This window comes from Convolutriloba macropyga, chromosome 14 (genome assembly GCF_964194025.1).
Source record: "Convolutriloba macropyga chromosome 14, txConMacr16.3, whole genome shotgun sequence".
Lineage (NCBI taxonomy): Eukaryota > Metazoa > Xenacoelomorpha > Acoela > Convolutidae > Convolutriloba > Convolutriloba macropyga.
Genome location: NC_134481.1, coordinates 41,638,326 through 41,660,833, shown reverse-complemented (window position 1 = coordinate 41,660,833; position 22,508 = coordinate 41,638,326). Strand labels below are relative to the sequence as shown.

General features: G+C 38.1%; 1 protein-coding gene across 7 annotated transcripts in view; it reads right to left on the bottom strand.

Annotated features, from left to right (window-relative positions):
- The window catches only part of LOC142353729 (uncharacterized), a 109,867-nt gene that overhangs the window by 29,410 nt on the left and 57,949 nt on the right, over positions 1-22,508 (bottom strand). For all 7 annotated transcript variants that reach the window (XM_075406070.1, XM_075406069.1, XM_075406074.1 and 4 more), the window contains 2 exons: positions 17,938-18,019; positions 11,933-12,067 (listed from right to left, as the gene is read on the bottom strand). In XM_075406070.1, coding sequence (XP_075262185.1) covers positions 11,933-12,067; positions 17,938-18,019 — 217 coding nt within the window. The remainder of the gene's footprint in view (positions 1-11,932; positions 12,068-17,937; positions 18,020-22,508) is intronic.

Sequence of the window (22,508 nt, the reverse complement as noted above, 5' to 3'; positions counted from 1 at the left end):
AGAGTTACGGCTGGTTTGTTTCGTGACTTTCACCACACTTGTTTGCTAGCAATTTGTTGTAGCTTTATTAATTTTTGTAGTATGCACTTTGTTGTCTGGGTATGGTGGTTTGCTAGGGTGTGACTTAAGTTTGTTCTGGAGTTACGGCTAGTAAATTTCCTGACCCTTTCGACTTTTGGTTATACTACATCGTTGCCGTAAATTGTTTCATGTTTTGATGCCGTTGATAAAACCCCATAATGTTTGTGCTAGTTTACCTGGCAGTAGCTCCTCTCCTTCCTTCTAGGGTGTGACTTAAGTTTATTCTGGAGTTACGGCTAGCTTGTTTGGTTGAGTTTGTTGCTGTGGTCTGCTAGCATCGATCTTCCCGCCTCCTCGCTTGTGGTTTCCGCCCCGCCCGTGCCGTTTTCCCGTTTCGTCGCGCGCCATCCGCCCGAGGTTTCCGCCCCGCCCGTGCCGTTTTCCCTTTTCGTCGCGCGCCATCCGCCCGACGTTTCCGCCCCGCCTGTGCCGTTTTCCCGTTTCGTCGCGCGCCATCCGCCCGACGTTTCCGCCCCGCCCGTGCCGTTTTCCCGTTTCGTCGCGCGCCATTCGCCCGACGCTCCCGTTTGTCCGTCCGGTTTCCCGTTGCGTCGTGCGTTATTCGTTCGGCGTCTCTTCCCGTCCGTCCCGCCCCCCGTCCTGTCCCGTTTCGCGCTTCCTGCGCACCGTTCTTTCTTTCTTTCGCCGGGTACTATTGTACTCGACGAAAATCTTTGCTCTTTGGCGGTTTGCTAGGCAAATCGTCACACTAGGGTTCGGTATAACCCATTTGTGTTGTGCTGTTGCATGTATGTGTACTCTATTTTAGTACCAAATTAAACTTGTGGTTCCTGTTTTTCTTAAGATCATGACAACTTTACAGGACAAATTCAACAAACTTTATAGTGCGAGGGCAAAATTAGAGGCTGAACTTAATAACATCTATGGTGAAATTAACAATGCTGTTGATAAGCAAGACAGGAAAGTTAAGATCGAACGTCTGCTTGTGAAGTGCAAAGACGCTTTTATTAGAGTAGTTGATAAAAACGAAGAGCTCTTTGATCTGGCACAAAAGACTGAAAATCCAGATGCTGCTTGTAAGAACCTTGAAAAATGGTTAGAGACTGTAACAAAGAAAACTGATGAGTTCATTGCTGCTGCTCGAGGGTATATCAATTCGGTCCATGACAAAGAGACAGCAGAGCTGTATACCTCTCACCAATCAAGATCAGGTTCACATATGACTTCCTCAAAAAGATCAAGTCAGCGTCAACGAGACTTAGAACTATCTAGACTCAAAAGGGAGGAACTTGAGAAACAACATGAGGCAAAACTCCGCATTGCTAGACAACGTCTTGAAATTGAAAAACAAACGAAATTGCGGGAATTAGAAATTGAACAGCTTGAGGAAGATCATCGCAAGGAAGTAGCTGCTGCAGCCCTTGAGGAAATTGAGTTGATGACAAAATCATCAGCGGACGGGTCTGGTACAGGCAAAATGAGTGGGCTCTTTACGGAAAGAAGTTCAGTCAAGAGCAAGAAACTTGTTCAAGATTGGGTTAATTCGTCACCAGCCGGGAACATGGCAGATGTTGCAAACGAACCGAGTTTGCACTTTTCTGGTTCCATCGCCCAACCCAACCAAGCAATTGTCCGACCTTCTTCAGCTCAACTTCCAAACTCACACTTCAATCTCAATACACATGGTCAAGTTGAGGCCAACATTAACCTCCCTGTCCATGAACCGAGTAGTGGAACCAATGTAACCAATGATGCACATGTTGCAAACAACATCATGCAAGAGCAGCGACAGCCTCAATATACGCCTCCATCACCACCAATAAACTTTGGTATGCCAACTCAACTAAACGCCCCAAACACAGCCCGACAACTGTCTCAAGCAACAATGCACTTCGATGGTTTACAGTTAGATCATCAATTCCCTCGCAGGTCGAGCATGCCGGGACAGTTGAATTTAGTCAGCCCTTCGCGTTCACTACCTTTAAACACACTTGTTAATGCTCCGCTAGCACTTAATCCGCAACAAGCACACATAAATGTACCAGCCCCTCCATCCCCCGTTCTAAACCCCGCACCACCGCATTTTCCGCTAATCCCACCAGCATTCCGCTTTCCTCCTTCCCCGCCACAAGCACTCCCACTGCAAGCCACTAACCCCGTGGCGAATAATGTCAACCTGTTACCCCATTCTCCGCCTGCACCATTCATTTCCTCCGCAAACAATTTCGTACCTCAATTAAATCATCCAGCACCTCCACAAAAGAATTTTCAGCCCCAAAACTTTGTGCCCATAACCCACGCACCTCCTGCTCCTCCAGATCCAAATGTCTGGCGTTTTCCGGCAGCAGTCCCACCAAATGCATTACCACTTGTACGTACATCTGCAAATCTATACACCGCACAACCGGCCCCGTTAATCAACCCTCATATATCTACATCGCACCGCTCCTCTCATGCACAAGCAGCAGCAGGCGCTCAAAATTACGTAACATCAGACTTCATGCAAGCGAATCCATTTAGTTCTTCCACAGGTACCGCCCCCACCTTTGTCACTCCGATCATTCCGCCAACGTATGGAGCTACCGCTCCGAACCCGTTGTGTTGGGGTGGCCCGCCGCATCCCACACCTTCGGCTCCTTCTTTGGACTCTGCGAATTTGATAAAGCAGTTGGCGGACGCAATTACTTGTAAGAAGAGCGATCCACTGCCCGAGTGGAAGTTGTCACAATACAATGGTGATCCCCTGCAGTGGCACGAATGGTTCGGACAATTTAAGAGCGCCATAGACGCACAGTCCTTGACTGATGATGTCAAGTTAACATACATAAAAACTCTTGTAACTGGAAAAGCTAAAACCGCCATCGCTGAGTTCGCATACTGTGGTGTAATGTATAAGGATGCACTTAAGACACTCGAACGTAAATTTGGCCAACCACAGGCAGTAGTCAGTGCACACTTAGAAAAACTCAGCTCTTTTCCACCACTAAAGATGCACAATAGTGATAACATCATAAACTATTCTGCAACAATTTCAAGTCTTGTTGGGGTCTTTAAATCACTTTCATATGACGCAGACCTTAAGAGCGCCTCACTTCTCAACACGGCTGTGCAAAAATTGCCGCCCAATCTGAAAGAATCCTGGTCACTCTTCACAGTGAAGAAACATTGGGTTAAGCCAACACTCCTTGACTTCAACGATTGGTTGAAGGAGAAGGCAGAGGCACATGATTTAATGAAACAAACTTCATCGAAGGCAAGAACTGAGGATAACACCAACTCAGTAGTAAAGACCAAAGTTGCCTCAAGAACTTTTGCTGCTAATACACAAACTAAGGGCACTCAGAGACCAGCCTCAACATCGGCAACGCCTGCAACCCCTCGCTGCATTGTGTAAAGGTATCCACCGCATCTGGGAGTGTAGGGTATTTAAAGAAAAGTCTCCCACTCAGCGAGCAAAGGCAGTGGCTGAAGCAAAACTGTGTTTCTCATGTTTGAGAGAAAAGCATATGTTCAGGCAATGCCCAAACCCCAGGAAATGCAGGAAGGACGGTTGCAACAGCTCCCATAACACACTTCTTCATGGAGCTGAGAGGGTGTATCCACCAAAATCCCCTTCAAACAACAACAACATTAATTCTAATGCTGGCGCAAATCAAAGTAAACTTCCTAGTGTCCAATCAGCGAGTAAGACCACTACTTTGTCATCTGTGAGTAATGTGAAAGGCCTCCTTCAGGTGACTGAATTACAGTTGAAGAGCTCCTCCGGTAAAGATACCACGGCTTTAGTTTTGTGTGATACCGCTTGCAGTAACTCTTGGTGTCCAATGATCTTGCAAATAGACTTGGTTTGCACGGTACAGCATTGAAATTAACAGTCAAGGGTATAAATACCGAGGAGGTCGTAGACACTAAGTTAGTTGAACTTATTGTAACACCACGCGACAACCAAACATTTGAACCATTTAAAGTCAGCCCTTACGTAAAGGAAAATTTGAATGTAGGCGCCGACGTCATTAACATTAAAGCACTTCAGGAAACATACCCGCACCTAGCAGTTCTAGACCCAGTTACATATTGCTATGGAAACATCGAGATGATACTTGGACAGGATGTGTATCATGCCATCCTCCCGTTAGAGTACTTCGCTGCCGACGAGAAGTCCTCGCCCTTCGCTGTTCGCTTGCCCATAGGTTGGGTTCTAAGCGGCCCTCTACCGTCGTCTTCAGGTTTAGTCTCGACTTGTTTCAAAGCCAATATGGAGCAGGATTTTGAACTCGCTAGTCAGGTAAAATCTTGGTACGACATGGAGTCGTACGGCGCACTTAAGCAAGTAGACCCACGATCCGCCTCGGATGCGCGTGCGCATGAAATTCTTGAAAACACCACCGTGCATAATGGAAAAAGGTACGATGTAGGAATGCTATGGGCTGAAGATAACATCAAACTGCCCAACAATTGTTTCTCAGCGCTTGTTCAATTAAAGTCTTTGGAAAAGCGGCTCACGAAAGATCAGACCTTAAGGGAAAAGTACTCGAGTACCATCAAAGAGGACTTAGACAAGGGCTATGTAGTAAGGGTCAAAGATGCTCATAAGGTGGAAAGTCGCTCGGAACGAGAGTGGTACCTACCACACCATCCGGTTGTTAACCCGAACAAGCCGGGCAAGGTTCGTAGGGTACTAAACGGAGCAGCTAAATTCCATGGCGCATCTCTTAAAAAGTCATTACTCACTGGACCTGACTTACTGCAAAACCTAATCTATGTACTCCTACGGTTCAGACAACATCAATTTGCAGTATCCGCCGACATCGAGGGAATGTTCCTCCAAGTTGGAGTGTTACCATGTGATCAACCATCATTGCACTTTTTGTGGCGGGAGGATCCCACATCAAATGTTGTGGTACACCAGTATACGCGCCACATCTTTGGGGCAAAAGATTCGCCCACCTGCGCCAACTACGCACTTCAGCGCACGGCACGCGATAATGCTAAGGAGTACCCAGAAGCTGCGAAAGCCGTCCTTGAGAACTTCTACATGGACGACTACTTGGACTCAGTGGAATCCCCCGAGAGGGCCCTCATTAGGACGAAGGAATTGGTACATCTTCTCCATCTAGGTGGGTTCAAGCTTACTAAGTTTGTAAGCAATGTACCAGATCTGGCTGACCGAATTGATGGGACTGCTCAATCCACTGAACCGAAGGTCATCGTTTCATCAAAGGAGGAATCAATGCACGTGCTTGGGCTTAAGTGGGATCACAACAACGATACTCTGGTTGTGAGTAGGGGTACTAACAGCACCATCACGAAAAGTTTAACACAGCGCTTGGTCTTAAGTCTTGTGTCAAAGGTCTACGACCCAATTGGTCTTGTCGCACCTTTCACTGTTGGTGCTCGGTTAATCTTGAAAGACATCTGGCGTGTCAATGGACAAAGTTGGGATGACGAGTTACCTAAGGACACAGTTGACAGATTCCTTGCCTGGTGTATTGAACTGCCGCGGTTAAATGAGATCACTATACCGAGAAGTTACTTCTCAGGACCATCCCAACATCTTGAACTCCACATGTTTGGTGATAGCTCGCAAGACGTATTCAGTGCAGTAGGATTTCTTAGGGCTCAAGTAACTTGCTCCTCCGGGGAGATTATAACAGAGCTGGCGTTTGTCTTGGGCAAGGCCCGTGTTGCACCTATGAAGGTAATGACAGTTCCTAAGTTGGAATTACAAGCCGCTCTCCTCGCTGCCCGTTTAAAAAGGGAAATCTGTCGAGCATTAACGGTTACTGTGGACAAAGTCTTTATGTGGACAGATAGTACCATCGTCTTGCAGTGGATAAACTCAACGAACAAACACCCCATCTTCATTGCAAATCGTGTTAGTGAAATCCTGGAGAACACCAGCGTTGACCAATGGAACCACGTCGCCACTTGTGATAATCCGGCAGATGCTGGCACGCGTGGCATGTCCGCTGAAGTTTTGCAATCAAGTAGCTGGGTGAGGGGTCCTGACTTCTTGAGAACTAAGCAATTCCCTTTTGTACCAAATACTGACGTCGTTGACAACATCAAGCTCGGCGTTGTAACTAAGGAACAAGATGATGACTCCATCTCATCTCTAGCCGCATCCGTAACCAAGCCCCCTAAGGAACAAAGCATCAATCTAATTCCGTTTGATAAGTTCAGTTCTTATCAAAAATTACTTCGTGTCACCGCATATGTGCTCCGTCTTTTACCATCTCATGAAAGTTACCGTACCGTAGACGGCAGCATAGCCGATCCTGTTGAGCTTGACGAAGCCGAGCGTCATCTCCAGTACTTGGTTCAGGAAGAGTCCTTTAGTACTGAAAGAAAGGATCTTCTTGACAACAAATCTGTCAAGAAGAGCAGCCGCATTGCTCAGTTTACTCCGTTTATTGGGCCTCATGGTCTCATCCGTTCTTCTGGTCGACTCCGACGGCTAGTGGAAATTGACTTCGACACTAAGCATCCTATCGTGCTAGATGCGCGTCATACTTTTGTTAAACTGTTTCTGCGGCATACTCATTTGAAGAACCATCATCAGGGCATTGATTACTTAAGGTCAAAGGTACAGGAACGTTATGCCATCCTAAAACTACGTTCCACACTGCGTTCCATCAAATCAAACTGCGTCTTGTGTAGAAAGTTCCGTGCAGCAACCATTCAACCTATCATGGCAGACCTCCCAAAGGAGAGGCTCGCATACCAGTCTCCTCCCTTTACCAACACCGGGGCTGATTACTTCGGCCCATTCTACGTCACAGTTCGTCGGACTACCGAGAAGAGGTGGGGATTTCTCTTCACTTGTCTCACTACTCGTGCTGTCCATGTTGAAGTTGTCACGTCCATGGACACTAGTTCTTGTGTAATGGGAGTGGAGCGGTTCGTCTCCCGTCGGGGTACTCCTGCTATGATTTGGTCGGATAATGGTACGAACTTCATTGGAGCGGAGAAAGAGCTCCGTGAATGTGTGGAAAAATGGAATACGCTTAACATTGCCACCGAACTTGCACATAAGGGCATTAAGTGGAGGTTCAATCCACCCAGTGCGCCACACCAAGGTGGCATCTGGGAGAGGTTAGTTCGGAGTTTTAAAAGAGTACTGTACACTATCCTCGGTACGCGTCGCCTCACAGATGAGGTGTTGAACACTACTTTTTGTCTGGTCGAATACGCACTAAACTCACGTCCCTTAACGCCCGTAAGCGCCGACCCGTCCGACCTATGCGCTATAACACCTAATCATTTTCTACTCTGTAACCAAGCAACCAGAATTCCGTCTGTCGTTGGCGTCGACGAGTTCGATCATCGTAAGCGATACGCCCGTGCACAGTCATACGCCAATGCAATTTGGGCACGTTGGCTCAAGGAGTATGTACCTGCGTTGAACCGTAGATCTAAGTGGCAGACGCCTGCCGAGCAGCACCTCAAGGTCGGTGATTTAGTTTGGATCGTTGAAGAAAGCAACCCTAGGGGTTACTATCCAACCGCTCGGATTGAGGAACTTCGGTACGGTTCCGACAGCGTCGCCCGCTCCGCCGTCTTACGCACGTCATCCGGATCGCTCGTCCGCCCACTCGTTAAGCTTGTACCGATCCTCCCAACATTTTCTTCCGGGCCGGAGGATGTTACCGCGTAAATGAACAATGCGCTATTTAAATAAAGCAGCGAGAAAACTATGACGTAATCTCTTAACCATGTAAGCCTTACAAAAAGATTAAATGCACACAAAATACGTTCTATTTGGCATAGAAAGCTCGGAAAAAGTTCGTTAAACATAATTTTCGTTGAGCCTACTAATATACTGAATCGATTGCGCTCTTTTAGGCTTAATATTTTTATGTTTCGAAAACGTATCGGTGACCAATCTGAGTCGAAAATCGACTCAGACAAAATACCTGCTAAAAAAGATCGAGCTAGATTTGCCGGGCCATTGAGAGGGGCTTTTTGGCCTTAATGCGTTATCAAATACAGTTGCCTAGTTGACTTATCGTGTAGCTTATTGAATTGAACGTATATCTTTGAACAAAAGAGTGTTTTCCGTCACCTTTATTCTAATCAAACCTACCCGCTTTTGAAATTGTCTCTGATCAGACTCAGGGGCCCATTATCAGTTTAAACAGCAATTTTGAGGTCGTTTTTTTACATAAAAGTGGTATAAAGCAAGTAGCTTGAAGAATGACCCAACGCAAATGTACCTAATACCAAAATATCTGTTTTGAACCCAACTATCTCGGTTAAATAAGAAAATTAAGGACAACTGTGTTAAAGATGTTTTCAGTCAGTTTTTGAAGGAGTTGCAGGTTTTAACGGCATCGGAGGTCAATAGCTCAGACGGTGGTGAATGTCAGAAAACGCGCATCAAGATTGAATGGCATTTAAAAGTAGTTTGAATTTAATATAATTAAATAATTGCTGTTTAACATTTCAATTATAAGCAATGGTTAATTTTCTCATTTGTTTCCAAAATTTGAATAGATGTCCCCGGTGGTTGCTTTTTCTTCATACCATCTCCGTCTCGATCGAAAAATGTTATATTATCTATGATAAAACGCAATAATTCTATTCCCATTTTTAGTTTGCAATCGTATGTTAAATTGTAAATATGTTTACCTCCTGTTATGTGGGTCTGTTTCTCAAACAATAAGCAATTGACTACCACACAACAGCCGAGATTACCTTGCAAGATTAGTAATCCCGCAATGATTTTTTTGAGTTGTGAAACCTTAAAATTAATAACCCGTCTAAAGTCACCTTCTAGAGCCGCGAAGGTCCTTTCAAATTTTATGGTCAACGAGTTTATAATCTTGCAAGGTTGCAAGAATCTTGCAAGGTTTGAGGCATTAGAGTTAGATATTTAATCAAAACAAACAAATGAAAAAAGACAATAAAAATCACCACCTTCTGAAATATTCAAAGATCATGTATAATTATAAAAATCAAAAACTAAAGTTTTATAAAACGTTAGAGCGCAGTATATGTGCAAACTATTGATGCAAACGTTTCAGCCACATTTTGCATGCAGAATTTGTTAGACAAATGAGAAACTTTAAATTTTTGATCATCAAATCTTCTAAGCACTTTGTTCCGAGTTTTTTAACCTATATATGAACATCCTAAGAACATCATGTTTCGACGAGAAATTTAAAGAAACAGCTGGACTATTTTGAAGGACATCCAAAGATTAGTTCTGATTAATACTCGTACCTGTATACATCTTGATCAAAAAAATTCTAGATTAGGTAAAAAAATTTCAAATTGCGGTAGGAAGTTAACCAAAAGCAATGCGAGAAATCTCGCTCGGAAAAGAAGCCTCCCAAATAGGAAAAATGATCTATTTTTTTGGGTTTATAATCTGTTAACAAAGTAAAAAACAATTCAGCCTTAGATATTTTTCATAAAACTCGATACGCTCAAAGATAGTCATTAATGTTTCTCTTAGGTCAAATCAAGGAATTGAGTAAAACTTTAAACCTTGTACGTTAGAAATATATGTAAAAGAATTGAAATTAATGATGACAAAAGACAACAAACATACTAACTGTCTCAAAAACAAAATGATCTCAAATTAAACACATGAAGTAATGGTAAAAGTGTAACGATACAATCTGAATGTAAACGGGGCAGTTTGGTAAAGTTGTTATGTTTATTTCAATTGAAATCAATGTTTTTGCCACTATTTTAATCTTGTGAACTTCTGTTTTTTTGCTTATTTTTAAGCAGAAAAATTCTCTCAAGCACTGCCCGAATCTATTCTGCCGAAAATTTAAAATTTGAAATGTCACAAAAAATAGGAACAACTTTTCTCCCAGTCTTTTACATCGTAAAATTGAGGAAGAGAAAACAAAACTAACGTTAACCTTTGTTGGTTAATAGAACTTCGATGAAACCACTAACTTCTTTTTCCTGACTAACGTTCAATTATCCAAAAAACGGAGCTCACCTTCTTCCATTATTTGGGTGCAAATGGTTTTTTGTATGATTTACTTTTCGTAAAAAAAGAATCAATTAATTTAAAAAAAAATTGTATATTTTAATCTGAATTGCTTGATCACCAACGAACCTGATCAGATAAATTACAGAGTGAGAATCAAGGAGAGGGAGAGTCGGAATAAGAGATAAGCGGTTAGAAAGTTCAATGAGCATCTTTATTCTGTTCTTTTTTTCTGATGTTAAAAATTGATGAATTTATCTATGATGGGTGCCGATATGGCGTTACTCATTTTTTTTTACAATTTTTGTTGTTATTACAAGAAAAGTTTAAAATGAGAGAGATCTAAGTTTGATATCAAGTCAATTCACACCTCATTTCTTAAATTTTTCCCTACTCAGTCATCTGCAATAGCCGAATTGGCTGAAAAAAGTTCAGCCGAAGATAATCCAAAATTGATAAATTATTTCGACATCCCAATGGCATCCCAATTGTAAAGGTTTGACGGACTAAATATGTTTTGACCAACCAGATTTGTCGAGCGATCGGAATTAACAGTCTTTTTTTATATTTCTTTGTCTGCTAAAAACCTGTTTCTCAATGTCCTTGGCCCTCGTTTGTCGTTTTTTTTGACAAGTACACGTAACAATTAGTTGTACATTAGTTGTACATTTCACGAAGGCCTGTAAATGAAATGCCCAATAAGATCGAAAACATATCAGCTGGTGACCAGACAACAGATAGAAAGGACAATAGATCGAAGAACAAAAAATTGGGACAGTAGGTCGATAATTAATCTTTATTCTCCTTATCCGAGATTAAGCGGTTTTTGTGAGTTAGCCGTGCCGTGGCATGAAATTAACGCAGTGGCTCGAGAGTCATGACCTGATTTAGCGGCCCGTGGACGTTGGTATGAACCAATCACAACCGGAGATTTTCGGTGTATTCTAAGTGAGTGCTTAAATCAGATTTAAACAGGCTGCTCGATTTTCTCAGGATTTTTCACGACCCACCATTTAAGATTAAAGTTGTAAGTGTGTGCGGAAAAGATTGACAATAGGCTAATTGAGTTCCAATTTGCTCCAAAATTGTATATAAAGTTTTCACATTTTCACAAAGCGTGTTTTTGTGGCTGGCTTAAAAACTTGGGAAAATCTTTTGTCACTCATTTCCACGCCATAATTCACTAGTTTACACACTATAAGTAACTCTTTCCATATATTTCGAATAACTACGATGGTGTGAATTAAACTGAAATTAAAGAAAGTCCAATTGGTGAATAATTTTAGAACCTCGTGACAAAATGTAAGCCCTTTCCACAATATAAGTAACTTATTTCCAAATTTTGCATAACTAAATTCCATCGTCGAAAATGGCATATGAACGTGAAAAGTGGGGACAAAAGTTTTGGTCACTCGTTTCCACAAAACGGAGAAAAAAATTGAAATAGCTTTTTGGGACAGTGGCCAAGTACTAATGTTTGTTAACTAAGCTGAACCCTAAATATGGTAAAAGTAAAAATAACTTAAAAAGCTTAGTTAAGGTAAGTCTGCCTTGCCTTAAGCTCACATTAACGTAAAGTTAAAGCAATCTTTACCTTCTCAAGTTGAAAACAAAAGTTGATCTTGTAAGATGTTATAAAGTTCTTACAAAACGCAATTAAACCTTACAAAATCTTACATAATCTTACAAAATCTTATTATTTAACTTAGTTAAGGCGAATTCAACTTCTTAAGTGTTTTTGACTGTTTCATAGAAACAAAATTTGATCTTGTAAGATACTATAAAGTTCTTACAAGACGCGATTAAACTTTACAAAATTCTTACAAGATTGATTTTTCTCTTACAAATTAATTACCTTTTTAAAGGCAAATTTCACTTCTTCAGTGTTTTTTTAACCAATTCCTGGAAAAAGAATGGGTTTGTGTGAACTTTACTTACACTGGTGACAACTTCTGAGAGAGTCCTCTTGTGTGTAGTGTGACAAATGAGAACAACTTCAGTGTGACAGAATGGGGCATATTTGCAGTAGCCCAGTCTGAACAACCCTGGAGCATGGGGCAAATGGGGCAGAGCCTACAATGAATCACATTTTTGATAATCTTGTCATAACCCGAGTCGGATTCAGATGTTAATCTTGCAAGATGAATGAAATTTAACCAAAACTCTGATTAAGACTTATGCCTAAATGAGAGTTATATAATAATAATAATAATAATAATAATAATAATGAATTTAACTAAACTTGGTTGCACCAAGCTTAGTACGTCCCTAACGGGGCTTGAATTTGGTTTCCCTCAAACACTGTCCATCCATATGGGTACAATTTGTAATTAAAATTCTTCTTAGCTAAATCAAATAGATATTCTTTGACTTCTTTTTTGAATTTGTGAGGACTTGAATATGGGTTATAGTTGGGAAAATCACGCGCCAGTGACATCGAATTGTTGAAGTTTGTAACTCGTTGGAAAAAATTTGATCGGCAACGCTGGCGATTACATTCGTTTGAGTATAAAAATATTTTCTCGTTTGATCGTGTTTTCGGATGTCCATTCCTTATTTGCCAAAATTGCTCTGCCTCAAGTGGAAGTATGACAACGACTTTTCAGAAACCTCATTATAGGAAGTTTTAATTTGATAATTTTTTGATAATATTAACATGTTTGTTAACAAACATGTTATAATTATCAAAAAACTATTAAATTAAAACTTCATATAGTGAGGTTTCTAAAAAATCGTAGTCATATAACTTTCATTTAATCAGAGTTTCGATCAAAATTCAGTCCTGATAAAGTTGCAGTCCCAAATATTTCTTACGCATAAAGAATTTTTGACGCATAAAGTGCTCGCTCAAAAATTTATGCTCCATAACACGAAAGTGCTATGATGAAGTTTTATCAACCCGGTAATTGACAAAACATACAAAAGCAAAAATTGACAAATATATACTCAATCACGACTACTTTGGAGAAATTTTTTCATGTTTTTCAACTTTTTTCTAAACACTGTGTGATATATATATAAGTATTTGTGTGTTATAAAGTGCTTCTGAAATTATTATATTCGATTTTTTCAGAGCTAGCGCCCCTTAAATTTTTATAATTATTATTAGTCTCATTCAGAGACCCAAAAAACACATGTGAACTGCAAAAGATTTTTAAACTGGAGGTACCCCGAAGTAAAATTAAGTGTAACCTTTGTCTGCAAAGTGAGACGTTCAGTCTGTTTTTTTTGTATACAGAAAAACATTGCCTGAACTGAAAAAAAAAGGTTTAATTCAATAAAGTGCATAAGCTGACATATTCATTCAAAATTCATTTGAACTGAACTTCATTTTTCTAATCATCCATAAAATATGCAATTCTTAGATAAAATTTTAACAATAACAAGCAGTTCATCATCCATCAATAATTGTATTTTATAATTCGTGTTGAGAAATAAGTTATAATAAATTATATAAAAAATTGTCATGACTATTCTTCAGTTGTTTCAACTTTTCCATTTTGGGCAAGCCTGCTGACTGCAACTGACCAACTAGTTGGGTGCCGTTTTCTGTTGTCAGTGAGTAGAATTGTTCGCTTCAATGTCTTTCTCACCAATTCAGAGAATCCACCAAATGCTTCAAATGCCATGGGATTAAATTAAACAACTATGTTGGCATATTGATGGGAATACTGCTCAAACTTACTTTTTTCAGCCACTCTCAGGATAGGATAAAACCAGACTACCTCGCGTTTTAAATAATACTGAGCTGCACGGGGGAGGAAACTGTTACATCCAGAGCCGATGGTTGTCTAACAAGGTAATTACACAACACCAGGTCAAGAACTTGTTTCTGGTATCAGGTTTTTCAGCTCGCAAACTGGCGACAGGTTGGCAGGGCTGCAAACAGACAAAATTTTGTCCCCTAGCCAGTAGCGCCCCAAAATCATGTTGCTCCGCCCATGGTATGTAACAGCTTGGTCACAGAGTATTCAATGATCCTCTTTTACAATAATGTCATTTCCTTTCTTTTTCATACTTGGGAGCGCCCCGCCTGTGCCTCACAGCTGCACGAAACTCGTTGGACAAGAGATGGAGGCCTTGAGTGGGATGAGAGCTGCCGGTAACCAGGCTACTGAATGAGTGAGAGAGAGAGAAAGTGACAATAAGCGAGCGTTTTCCCTATCGGATAATTGGTTTTTAATTAATTTAAGGAGAGTGAATTCATCGAGGACTTTCTGTTTTTTGCTTAGAGTAAGCTGCAATACTTACTAACCATTTAGTTCATCAATCATTTTGGTGTAGGTGTTGTCTGCTGTAAAACTTTGGCCTGATATAAGTTCTGTCAATGTAGCAGACTGCGATACCGAAATATTATATGATGCCTTTATCTGGTCAGACGCCTGACTGACTAAAATTCCAGTCCTATTGATAGGCAAACGCGCCTGATGCCATGACTCATTGGACAAGAAATTACCCAGTATATTCTCGAAAGTTGCCTGTTGAAGAGAGTCAATTTTCTCAAAATGTTTACGGCTTAATCTGATGGTGTATTGCAGCGCAGTGAATACACAATCTTTGGTGCACCCAACCAGCTACGTAGAATGCCAATAGCACACTTTGGCTTGTTTATGTACTCCAGGTTCTCCAAATTTTTTTTGATCTTTTGAACACGCGTCTGTAACGAGGAAGCAACAAATCGGGGGGAGCCAACGGAAGCACTCAGTACTTCACCTCCCTCTTTACTGTTTTTTTTAATTCTCCTTACAACCGTGTTCAGAGTTCCGTTTGACCAGACATAAAGTTTGACTGGTATGCTCAAGTTACCCTCCAATGACCTCAACTTTATGAGAACTAAAACGATAACTATTCAAATGCTTTCAATAAAAGTCAACTTACTTTCACATCACCTTCGAAACCTTCATATGTGTAAACTAAGATCAAATGTTTTGTAAATTTAACATATCGTTGAAAATTTTAAATAAGCAATTCGTCATGATCTTTGACAAAACCATCAACCGACAAACCAAACAATTGGCGTTTTCAAAAAATTCCTGACCAGTTAAACCTGGTTCGTTTTGTTTTTTATTAAAATGTCGTCACTTGAGTTTAGCTGCAGTACTTTTAATACTGTGAATTAAAAAGCAAATTAAATCAAACTGACATTGAGATATAAAGGATGATAAAAGTCAATCGAAAATGAAAACTGGCAAGCAAGAAAATGTGCATAGAAAACACAGGACATGAAAAACTTATTCAGACTTTGTTTGAGAGCAACTAATGAACAGCGTAAATAACATAACAACTAAGATTTTGTAGCATTTTCTCATCGCGAAGTTGCTACCGCGAAGTGGTGTTCAAAATGAAAGTTGATTATGATAGCTTGTTTATGTCTCATGCGGACTGAGGCAAAAAAAATGTCATTTAAAATTGGTATTAGCATGAGAGTCTCATTTTAGGACTAAGTAATTTTTCCGTAACAGAAAAAAAAATAGAGTATCCAAGAGCAAGTTTTTGAGAAATTGAAAGATGGTAAGTTTAAATAAAATTTCCTCAGTTGGAGACAGTCTTCAGTACTCATCAAAAATTTTTTGTTTTTTAATAAATCTTGTAGTTTAATGGATGAAGGCTTAATTTCAAACAAGCAATTGTTTGTTCCTGTTCCCTATATGTCCATATTACTTTTCACTTTTCTGTCTAATTTTGTCATCACGGGTAAGCGAAAAAAGATGTATTTACATACCTCAATTTTCATTTATGATTTCATGGTTGTATAAAACCGAAAAAAGTAGAAATAATTGCTGAAATTGTCTTAAATGCCCAAAAGTTTATGCTTCAAACACTTCTTTCGAAAGTGCAAATTGTTTTTGTAGTGCAATTTTAGACGCAAAGGGCTTTATTTCTTCTTATTTTGGTCTGATATTTCCTCAAAAAAAGTTGAAAATTTTTGGAACAAAAAAATGGAGCTGGCACAGAAATATCAGAAATTTTCGAAAAATGTGGTGTTGCGGCTGCTCAAGAATCTCAGCGGAACCGATATATCACAGCCTGGTTCTCGAGTTTTACGCCGGCCTGGTTCTTCACTGGGTTCGATTGACTAACGATCTCGCAGAAATAATTAGTCGCTCGGACGTATTTAAAGGACTGTAACTTTAATTTTGTTGATTGAAGTTAAGAAAATCTTTAGTGATAATCTATGTTCAATCGCGTGCTGAAGTTTGTAAGGCTTCAGCCAGTAGCTAGTATTGTTGCAAACTCCTCGTCAAGTAAGCTCAACTAACATAGAACTTGCAAGATCTTAAGATCTAGCATAACTTAGCAACAAAGACTAAAATTGTTAAGAATCAAATTTTAGTCTATCTGAGAGCCAACTGCTCTTGGTACAGTCTCTAATGGTTCTAAATACAATACGGTTTGAATAATCAAACAATTGGGTTAAAGTAAATAATCAAATTTTTATCATTTATAACATCATCGCTACTTGTTTCTGATTGGTTAATCAAGAAAATGATTTAGGTCATTGTTTACATAGTAAATGTCAAATTACTGCAACATTTACTTTTGTTGACATAAGCACGGATGGTTATTACGTAGCTCTAAATGCCTCAAATGTACGGTATTTCACCTTTAATGATCATCTAAAGAATCATAAATAAACAACTTAAGAAATTTAACAATAAATAACAAAATATCGAAAAATGCCAATTTTGCACCATTTAAGTGCCAATAGCCACACTTGTGGGTCTGATGGAATAACGTTCGTTGGGTCCATGAATAGTTTAGTGGTAACCCTAACCGTCAGCCATAACCTCGGGTTGCTCGGGTTTTGCCTTCCCAAAATCGGGGGGTGTACAGATTTTCGGTCCCAACTTGTAAAATTTTTCATTTTTGACCATTTTTGAGTTTTGACAAATTCTAAGTTTTTTCAGTTTCAAAAGTTATTTCGCGCTGTCCGATGGCTTCTCTAGCTGATTTGAAGTGGCGCCAACATCTGGGAACAAATTCTTTTCACTGGATGTGGGATCAATAATTATCACCAAGAATTTCATCCTAAAAATGTACCTTAAAATATCATAATAATCAATAATGGCTACCCAGGCACCTATAAGAATAATGACAAAGTTTGTACACGTCGTATAGATTTTATGGACACGTGCATCGGATTATAATGGTCTTACAATATTTCTCCTGGTTTCTGTTTTACGAAGTTGTAATGGTTAGTCAAAATGTAATAATTTTTTTGTAATAGCAAGGGTGTTATTATAAAATTTTCTAGCTTGAATAATTATGAAATAGAGAAAAAGTACCTCTTCTAATTTTCCGCATTGTCAGTTAGTTCAAAACCATGGAAAATGTTTTGTATTTTTACTTAAAACACTCACGTGCACATTTTAAAATGCCGAAAGTCTGCAGTGCCAGAAGTTCCTACTTAGCCAGAGGTTGACCTCCGTTGACTTTTGTCATTTTAAAACGTGCGCGTTTCGTGTTTTAAGCATGGTTAAGTGACTCTGCAGAAGTCACTTCGAAATTCTGACTGAATATCTCGAACCGCTTCGTAAATAAACGCGATAAACGCCAGAAGTTCTCAGTGACTTCAAACAGAGTCACTTAACCGTTACTTACTTGCTATAGGATCAATATTGTCTTTTAAGTGTGTTCATTATTTCAGGTATCTTGAAATACTATATTTCAACCGGTTTTTTAAAAAGAAAATTACTATAGAAAATTCTAAAACAAATTTGCCTATTTATGTCTAGCAGGCACGTCACTGCCCCCCCCCCCTCCTACTGGACATATAACCCGAACTTTTACGCACCCAGGTAAACGTGCGATATATTAAATTGTAACCTGGTATATCACTTATACTACATGTCATTTGTAATTGGGGGGTCAAAAACGTTACTAGCAGCGGGGCGGGGGAGCAGAAACAAATCAATTTGTTATTGTTTTTTGCTTTTGCTTACCTGTTCCAGACTCATCCATTCTGTCATGTGGGCATTTGAGTCATTGTTGGCCTGGTTGCTGTTCCACTGCTCCTCCTCAAACCTACGCAAAGTAGTCTTCGGTTGACCAGAGTCGAGGAACCCCCCCAAATAATTCAACACTTTCTTCGGGATTTTCTTATTAGACATTGAGTACATGTAAGGTTGACGACTCATAATGACAAGTTCTTTTTATAAAATAAGCCCGGGTTGACAAATTTTAGCGTCTATTTGAAAATATGGTGTAAAAATCGACGGGTATACTCTCGCCCCCACCCCCCACTACATAGTTGACCACTTTGGGGAGGGGAGGGGGATATATTTTAGAGTTGGAATTTTATAGTTTAGTTCCTTGTACATCTTGTATAGTTAACAAAGAATCAATCATACACTATCCTTATAAACAAAAATAACTATGATTGTCAACCCGGGTAGATTTTCAAACTACTTTTTGAGGTTATTTAGTAATCAAATCAATTTTTCGCGATCTAATTAAACCGTCTGTATGCGTGATATAACCAACGTTGCTCGTTATAAATAAGGGAAAATAAATTAGTTATTCACTTAAAAAACTGAAATTCAGTGCAGTTAGGTTGAACTAATGACAAGAAAAATTTTAAAGAAAAACTACAGAATATTTTCTGTTATTCTTAGATTTCAAATTAATTATGGGGTCAGTTAAATTTTTTTCAATAAGACGAAAATTTAGTTTATGTTTAATCTGTTCGATAAAAATTTTTGAACAAAATTATTGTTTCAAATGATAATAACTAAAGCTTAAATGATTATCTAAGGTACCTATTTTTGATTAAAACAATCAGTTGATTAATGGAAAAACAACAAATATAAAAGCTGCGGCACTTTAAGAACTGCTTGACAAAAAAGGGGCAAAAGTATGCACTTAAAGTGATAAAAAGAGCAAAAATAAAATCTTAAGCTAATGGAAAACACTTAAAATTAGGAGGAGGAGTTTTTTAAAACACTACTTTAGGGTTGAATAGGATTTTAGAGGTTTTAGCTAAAAATCGATTGGAATTAGCTAGGAGTTTGATTAAAAAGACGTGCTAAGACAATTTTCTGAGGGAAAGTTACGAAACAAATGAACAAATAATTGCACAAATAGGGAGCAACCTTGTTTATGAACAAGCAACCGTATTTTTGAACAACTTTTCGGTTTTTAAACCGTGAAAATGATTTTCCCTAGAAAAAACAGAAGTCTGATCAAATCCCAACATATAATCCAAGAGTTTGCAAGACCACCAGACTGAGGGCAAAAACTCCACCTCCAAACAAATAGTGAAATTAACCAAAAAGAGGAAAACTGATGAGAGAAAAAACAAAACACTAATCAGAGAAAAAAGTAGATAAAATTCATCAAACCTGGCTCTAATGAGTTAAAACGATCCAGAAGAAAGATAACAGAAGAAAAGAGCCAAAAAAACTTTTTCCCGTTTTTCTAACAGCTAAAGAGATAAGACTAATAAATTTAAAAGTAACAGAAAATTACTTTACCTTTTTGGGCGTTTTTGATGCTAAAATCTTGGAAGTTGAGTTGATTGTTTCTAAGCAAAGCTAACATATGCAATTCCAATAAATGATAAATTTCAACAGTGAAAGAAACACAAGGAGAAAGTAAAGTATTCAAAGGCTGAAAAAAATACTGAAAATAAATGTCAGACGGTTGAAAGTTCATGATGTATTCAAGAAAGAACATTTCTAAAGGAAGCTAATTTTTTTTATAAAAATACACGAGAACTACAAGACAAAAAGACAAAAATTGAGACAACTAAGAGACAAACATCGATAATGGAAAACATCAATATAAATTTCACAAAACTATTATAAGTTTTATCAATAAGTTTGTGAAAACGAAAAAGGAAATCTATCAAATATTTGCCAAACGATACATCAGAAAGTTAATACAAACTTTGATTATCATTGAAACCGAAAACAGCCCGCACTTTGTTTCTTAACCTTTTGAAGTTAGTTTCCAAATAGTTTAAAGTTGCTGCTCGAGAGCTCCAAAATTAAAACGAACCAGGTTTACAAAAACAACCGATAATCCAAACGAAAGTGGAGGAGAGCACTTAAAGTACTGAGAACTAATCATTTCGATAACAAAATTGAAACAAAGAGCTGAATCAAACGTCAATCAAATCGGAAAAAAATTGTTAATTTTGCCTTGGGCTTACAATTTCCAACAATTTTGAACAATTTGCACTAATTCAAAAACTAAAGTAGCCTCAGAGACAAAACGGAATTTTAACGCCAATGATTTTTTAAAACTGATTCATGACCTTAGTAAATTTAGAGCCAGGCTTAGAAACCACTAATTGTTTTTAATGACCAAAGGTGGCTATCTTAGCCCAACAGCAATTTAATTTGCAGAAATTTTGGGTCTTTCCCATTTTAACCCCCCCCCCCTCGTTATGGTTTAATTACCATGATTAGGTTAACTGACAGGGGGTATAGGTAGGTTATCTGACCACTAAGCTTGTGGGGCTATAGTGGGAAAGACTCGAATTTTTGTTAAATTTGTCATAATAAATGATGCTGAAGCTATTATTAGAAAGTGCTAATTTAAGCATTTTTAAAATTAATGTTGTATCACCTCATGGAAAAGTGGAAACCAGCTAAACAAGCAAAGCCACAAGACACCGCCAACTATCTGCAAATTTGATTTTTGCTTTTTGTCTTTGCAATTTGACTTTTTGTATCTTAGACTTGTTTTTACAGTCTTATTTTCGTGTCTACAGTCTTATTTTTGTTTTTCTTGACTTATCTTATCCCATGCAAAATAAAAAGCATGTGAAGTCATCAAATAACAAACAAGTTCTGAAACTGATTTGTTTATCATAACAATGCTGCACCCCCTTCAATTGAAAATTTTAAATAAAAAACTTAAATTTAGTTGGTGATTGCAAAAGTCAAGTTTTGGTTGATATGAGTCAAGAGGGACAAATTTACCATTCCCTCGCAAATTAAAAACGTGAAAGATTATATATATATATATATATATATATATATATATATTTATATATATATATACATACATACATATTTATATATATATATATATATAAATGTATAATATATATATATATATATATATATATATATATACATATATATATATATATATATATATATATATATATATATATATATATATATTAGCGGAAGCGGGGATAAAAATTTTTAACCAAAAAAATGCTCTCTAAAGATGTACCTGTTCATTTGAATTCATTGAGAGAAGAAGAGATAAAAGCATATTTTACTGCATTAGTTATTGGTAAGAACAAAAAGCAGTTTTTTGGAACCCTTACAGAAGTTAATCATTTCAATGAATGAAAAAGTTCTCTAATTTTTACAATGTTATGTTGGGCAAAATAAAATGGCCAAAAATGTACCTGGTCAAAGTTATAAAAAACTTTCATTTTTGTACTCTCTGTCAAAAACTATTCCCAACTTGTTGAAAGCAATATTGAGCAATCCAGAATTTGAAACAAACAAAAATGTTAACAAAATCAATCAATTAATACAAAGTACACCAGGTGCCCAGTACCATCTAGAGATTAGCAATGCAGGCTTTTTCTAAATAATCAAAAAATTGAATGTTTTAGAGAACAATGCACAAAAGTTGAAATTTTTTGGATGTAAGCCTTAGATTTCTTATAGGTCATTGTCTAATTTCACGGAAGTTATAGAGCAAAAGAGACAAAAATGACATTTTGTCGCACGAGATTATTACTAATAGCCAATTTCGATGAAAAAAATGATCGCCAAAATATGCAGGAGATACGTTTTCATATATAGTGCATTTCATCTAAAATTAGAATGGTACAAAAAATAAAAAACCAGTTTTTCACAATTCTGCGCACAAGGACTTTAAAAATATCAAATGAACAGGGACGAGTTGGAATTGGATAAAGATTTGAAAAATTAGAAATTAAAACTACTTGAGCCCGGATCACTCCATATAAAAACTATTACAAATCCCTGCGCCAGTCAATTTTTTGCACACAGAAACCATAACATTAGTTGGTTTTAAAACTATAAGTGACTAACTATCCAAAATAATGTTAAAACACAAGTTTTTCAGACAATTTTATACGAAAAATTTTATTAGACTACAAAACAGTTTCGCTTCGGAAACCCTCAAGCAAACCTCCAGTCATTTTTGCTTGAAAAAGTGCATTAAAACAAGTAACACGACAGATAAACTCGGAGTTGACAAATAAAACTGGTAGAAGACTGGATTATCGTAAAAACTCAAAAAATTTGACAGGTATCAAAAATTGCTCAAATATTATTTGAAGACCAAAATAGTGTTCGTGCAAAAAACTAATCAAGCTGACTAATTCAATTTTTTTATTATAACATGGTAAATCAGAATGGCTGATGAATACGTGATCGGCAAGACATTAGAAACTGTCGGCTATGGTTAAAAGAGTTAATGCGGGACAATAAAGTAAAGATTAGGAAAAATAATGTCAAAAACTTGCTTAAAAAAACGTGAGTCAATTCCTTGAAAGGCGCCATTGAAAAAAAGA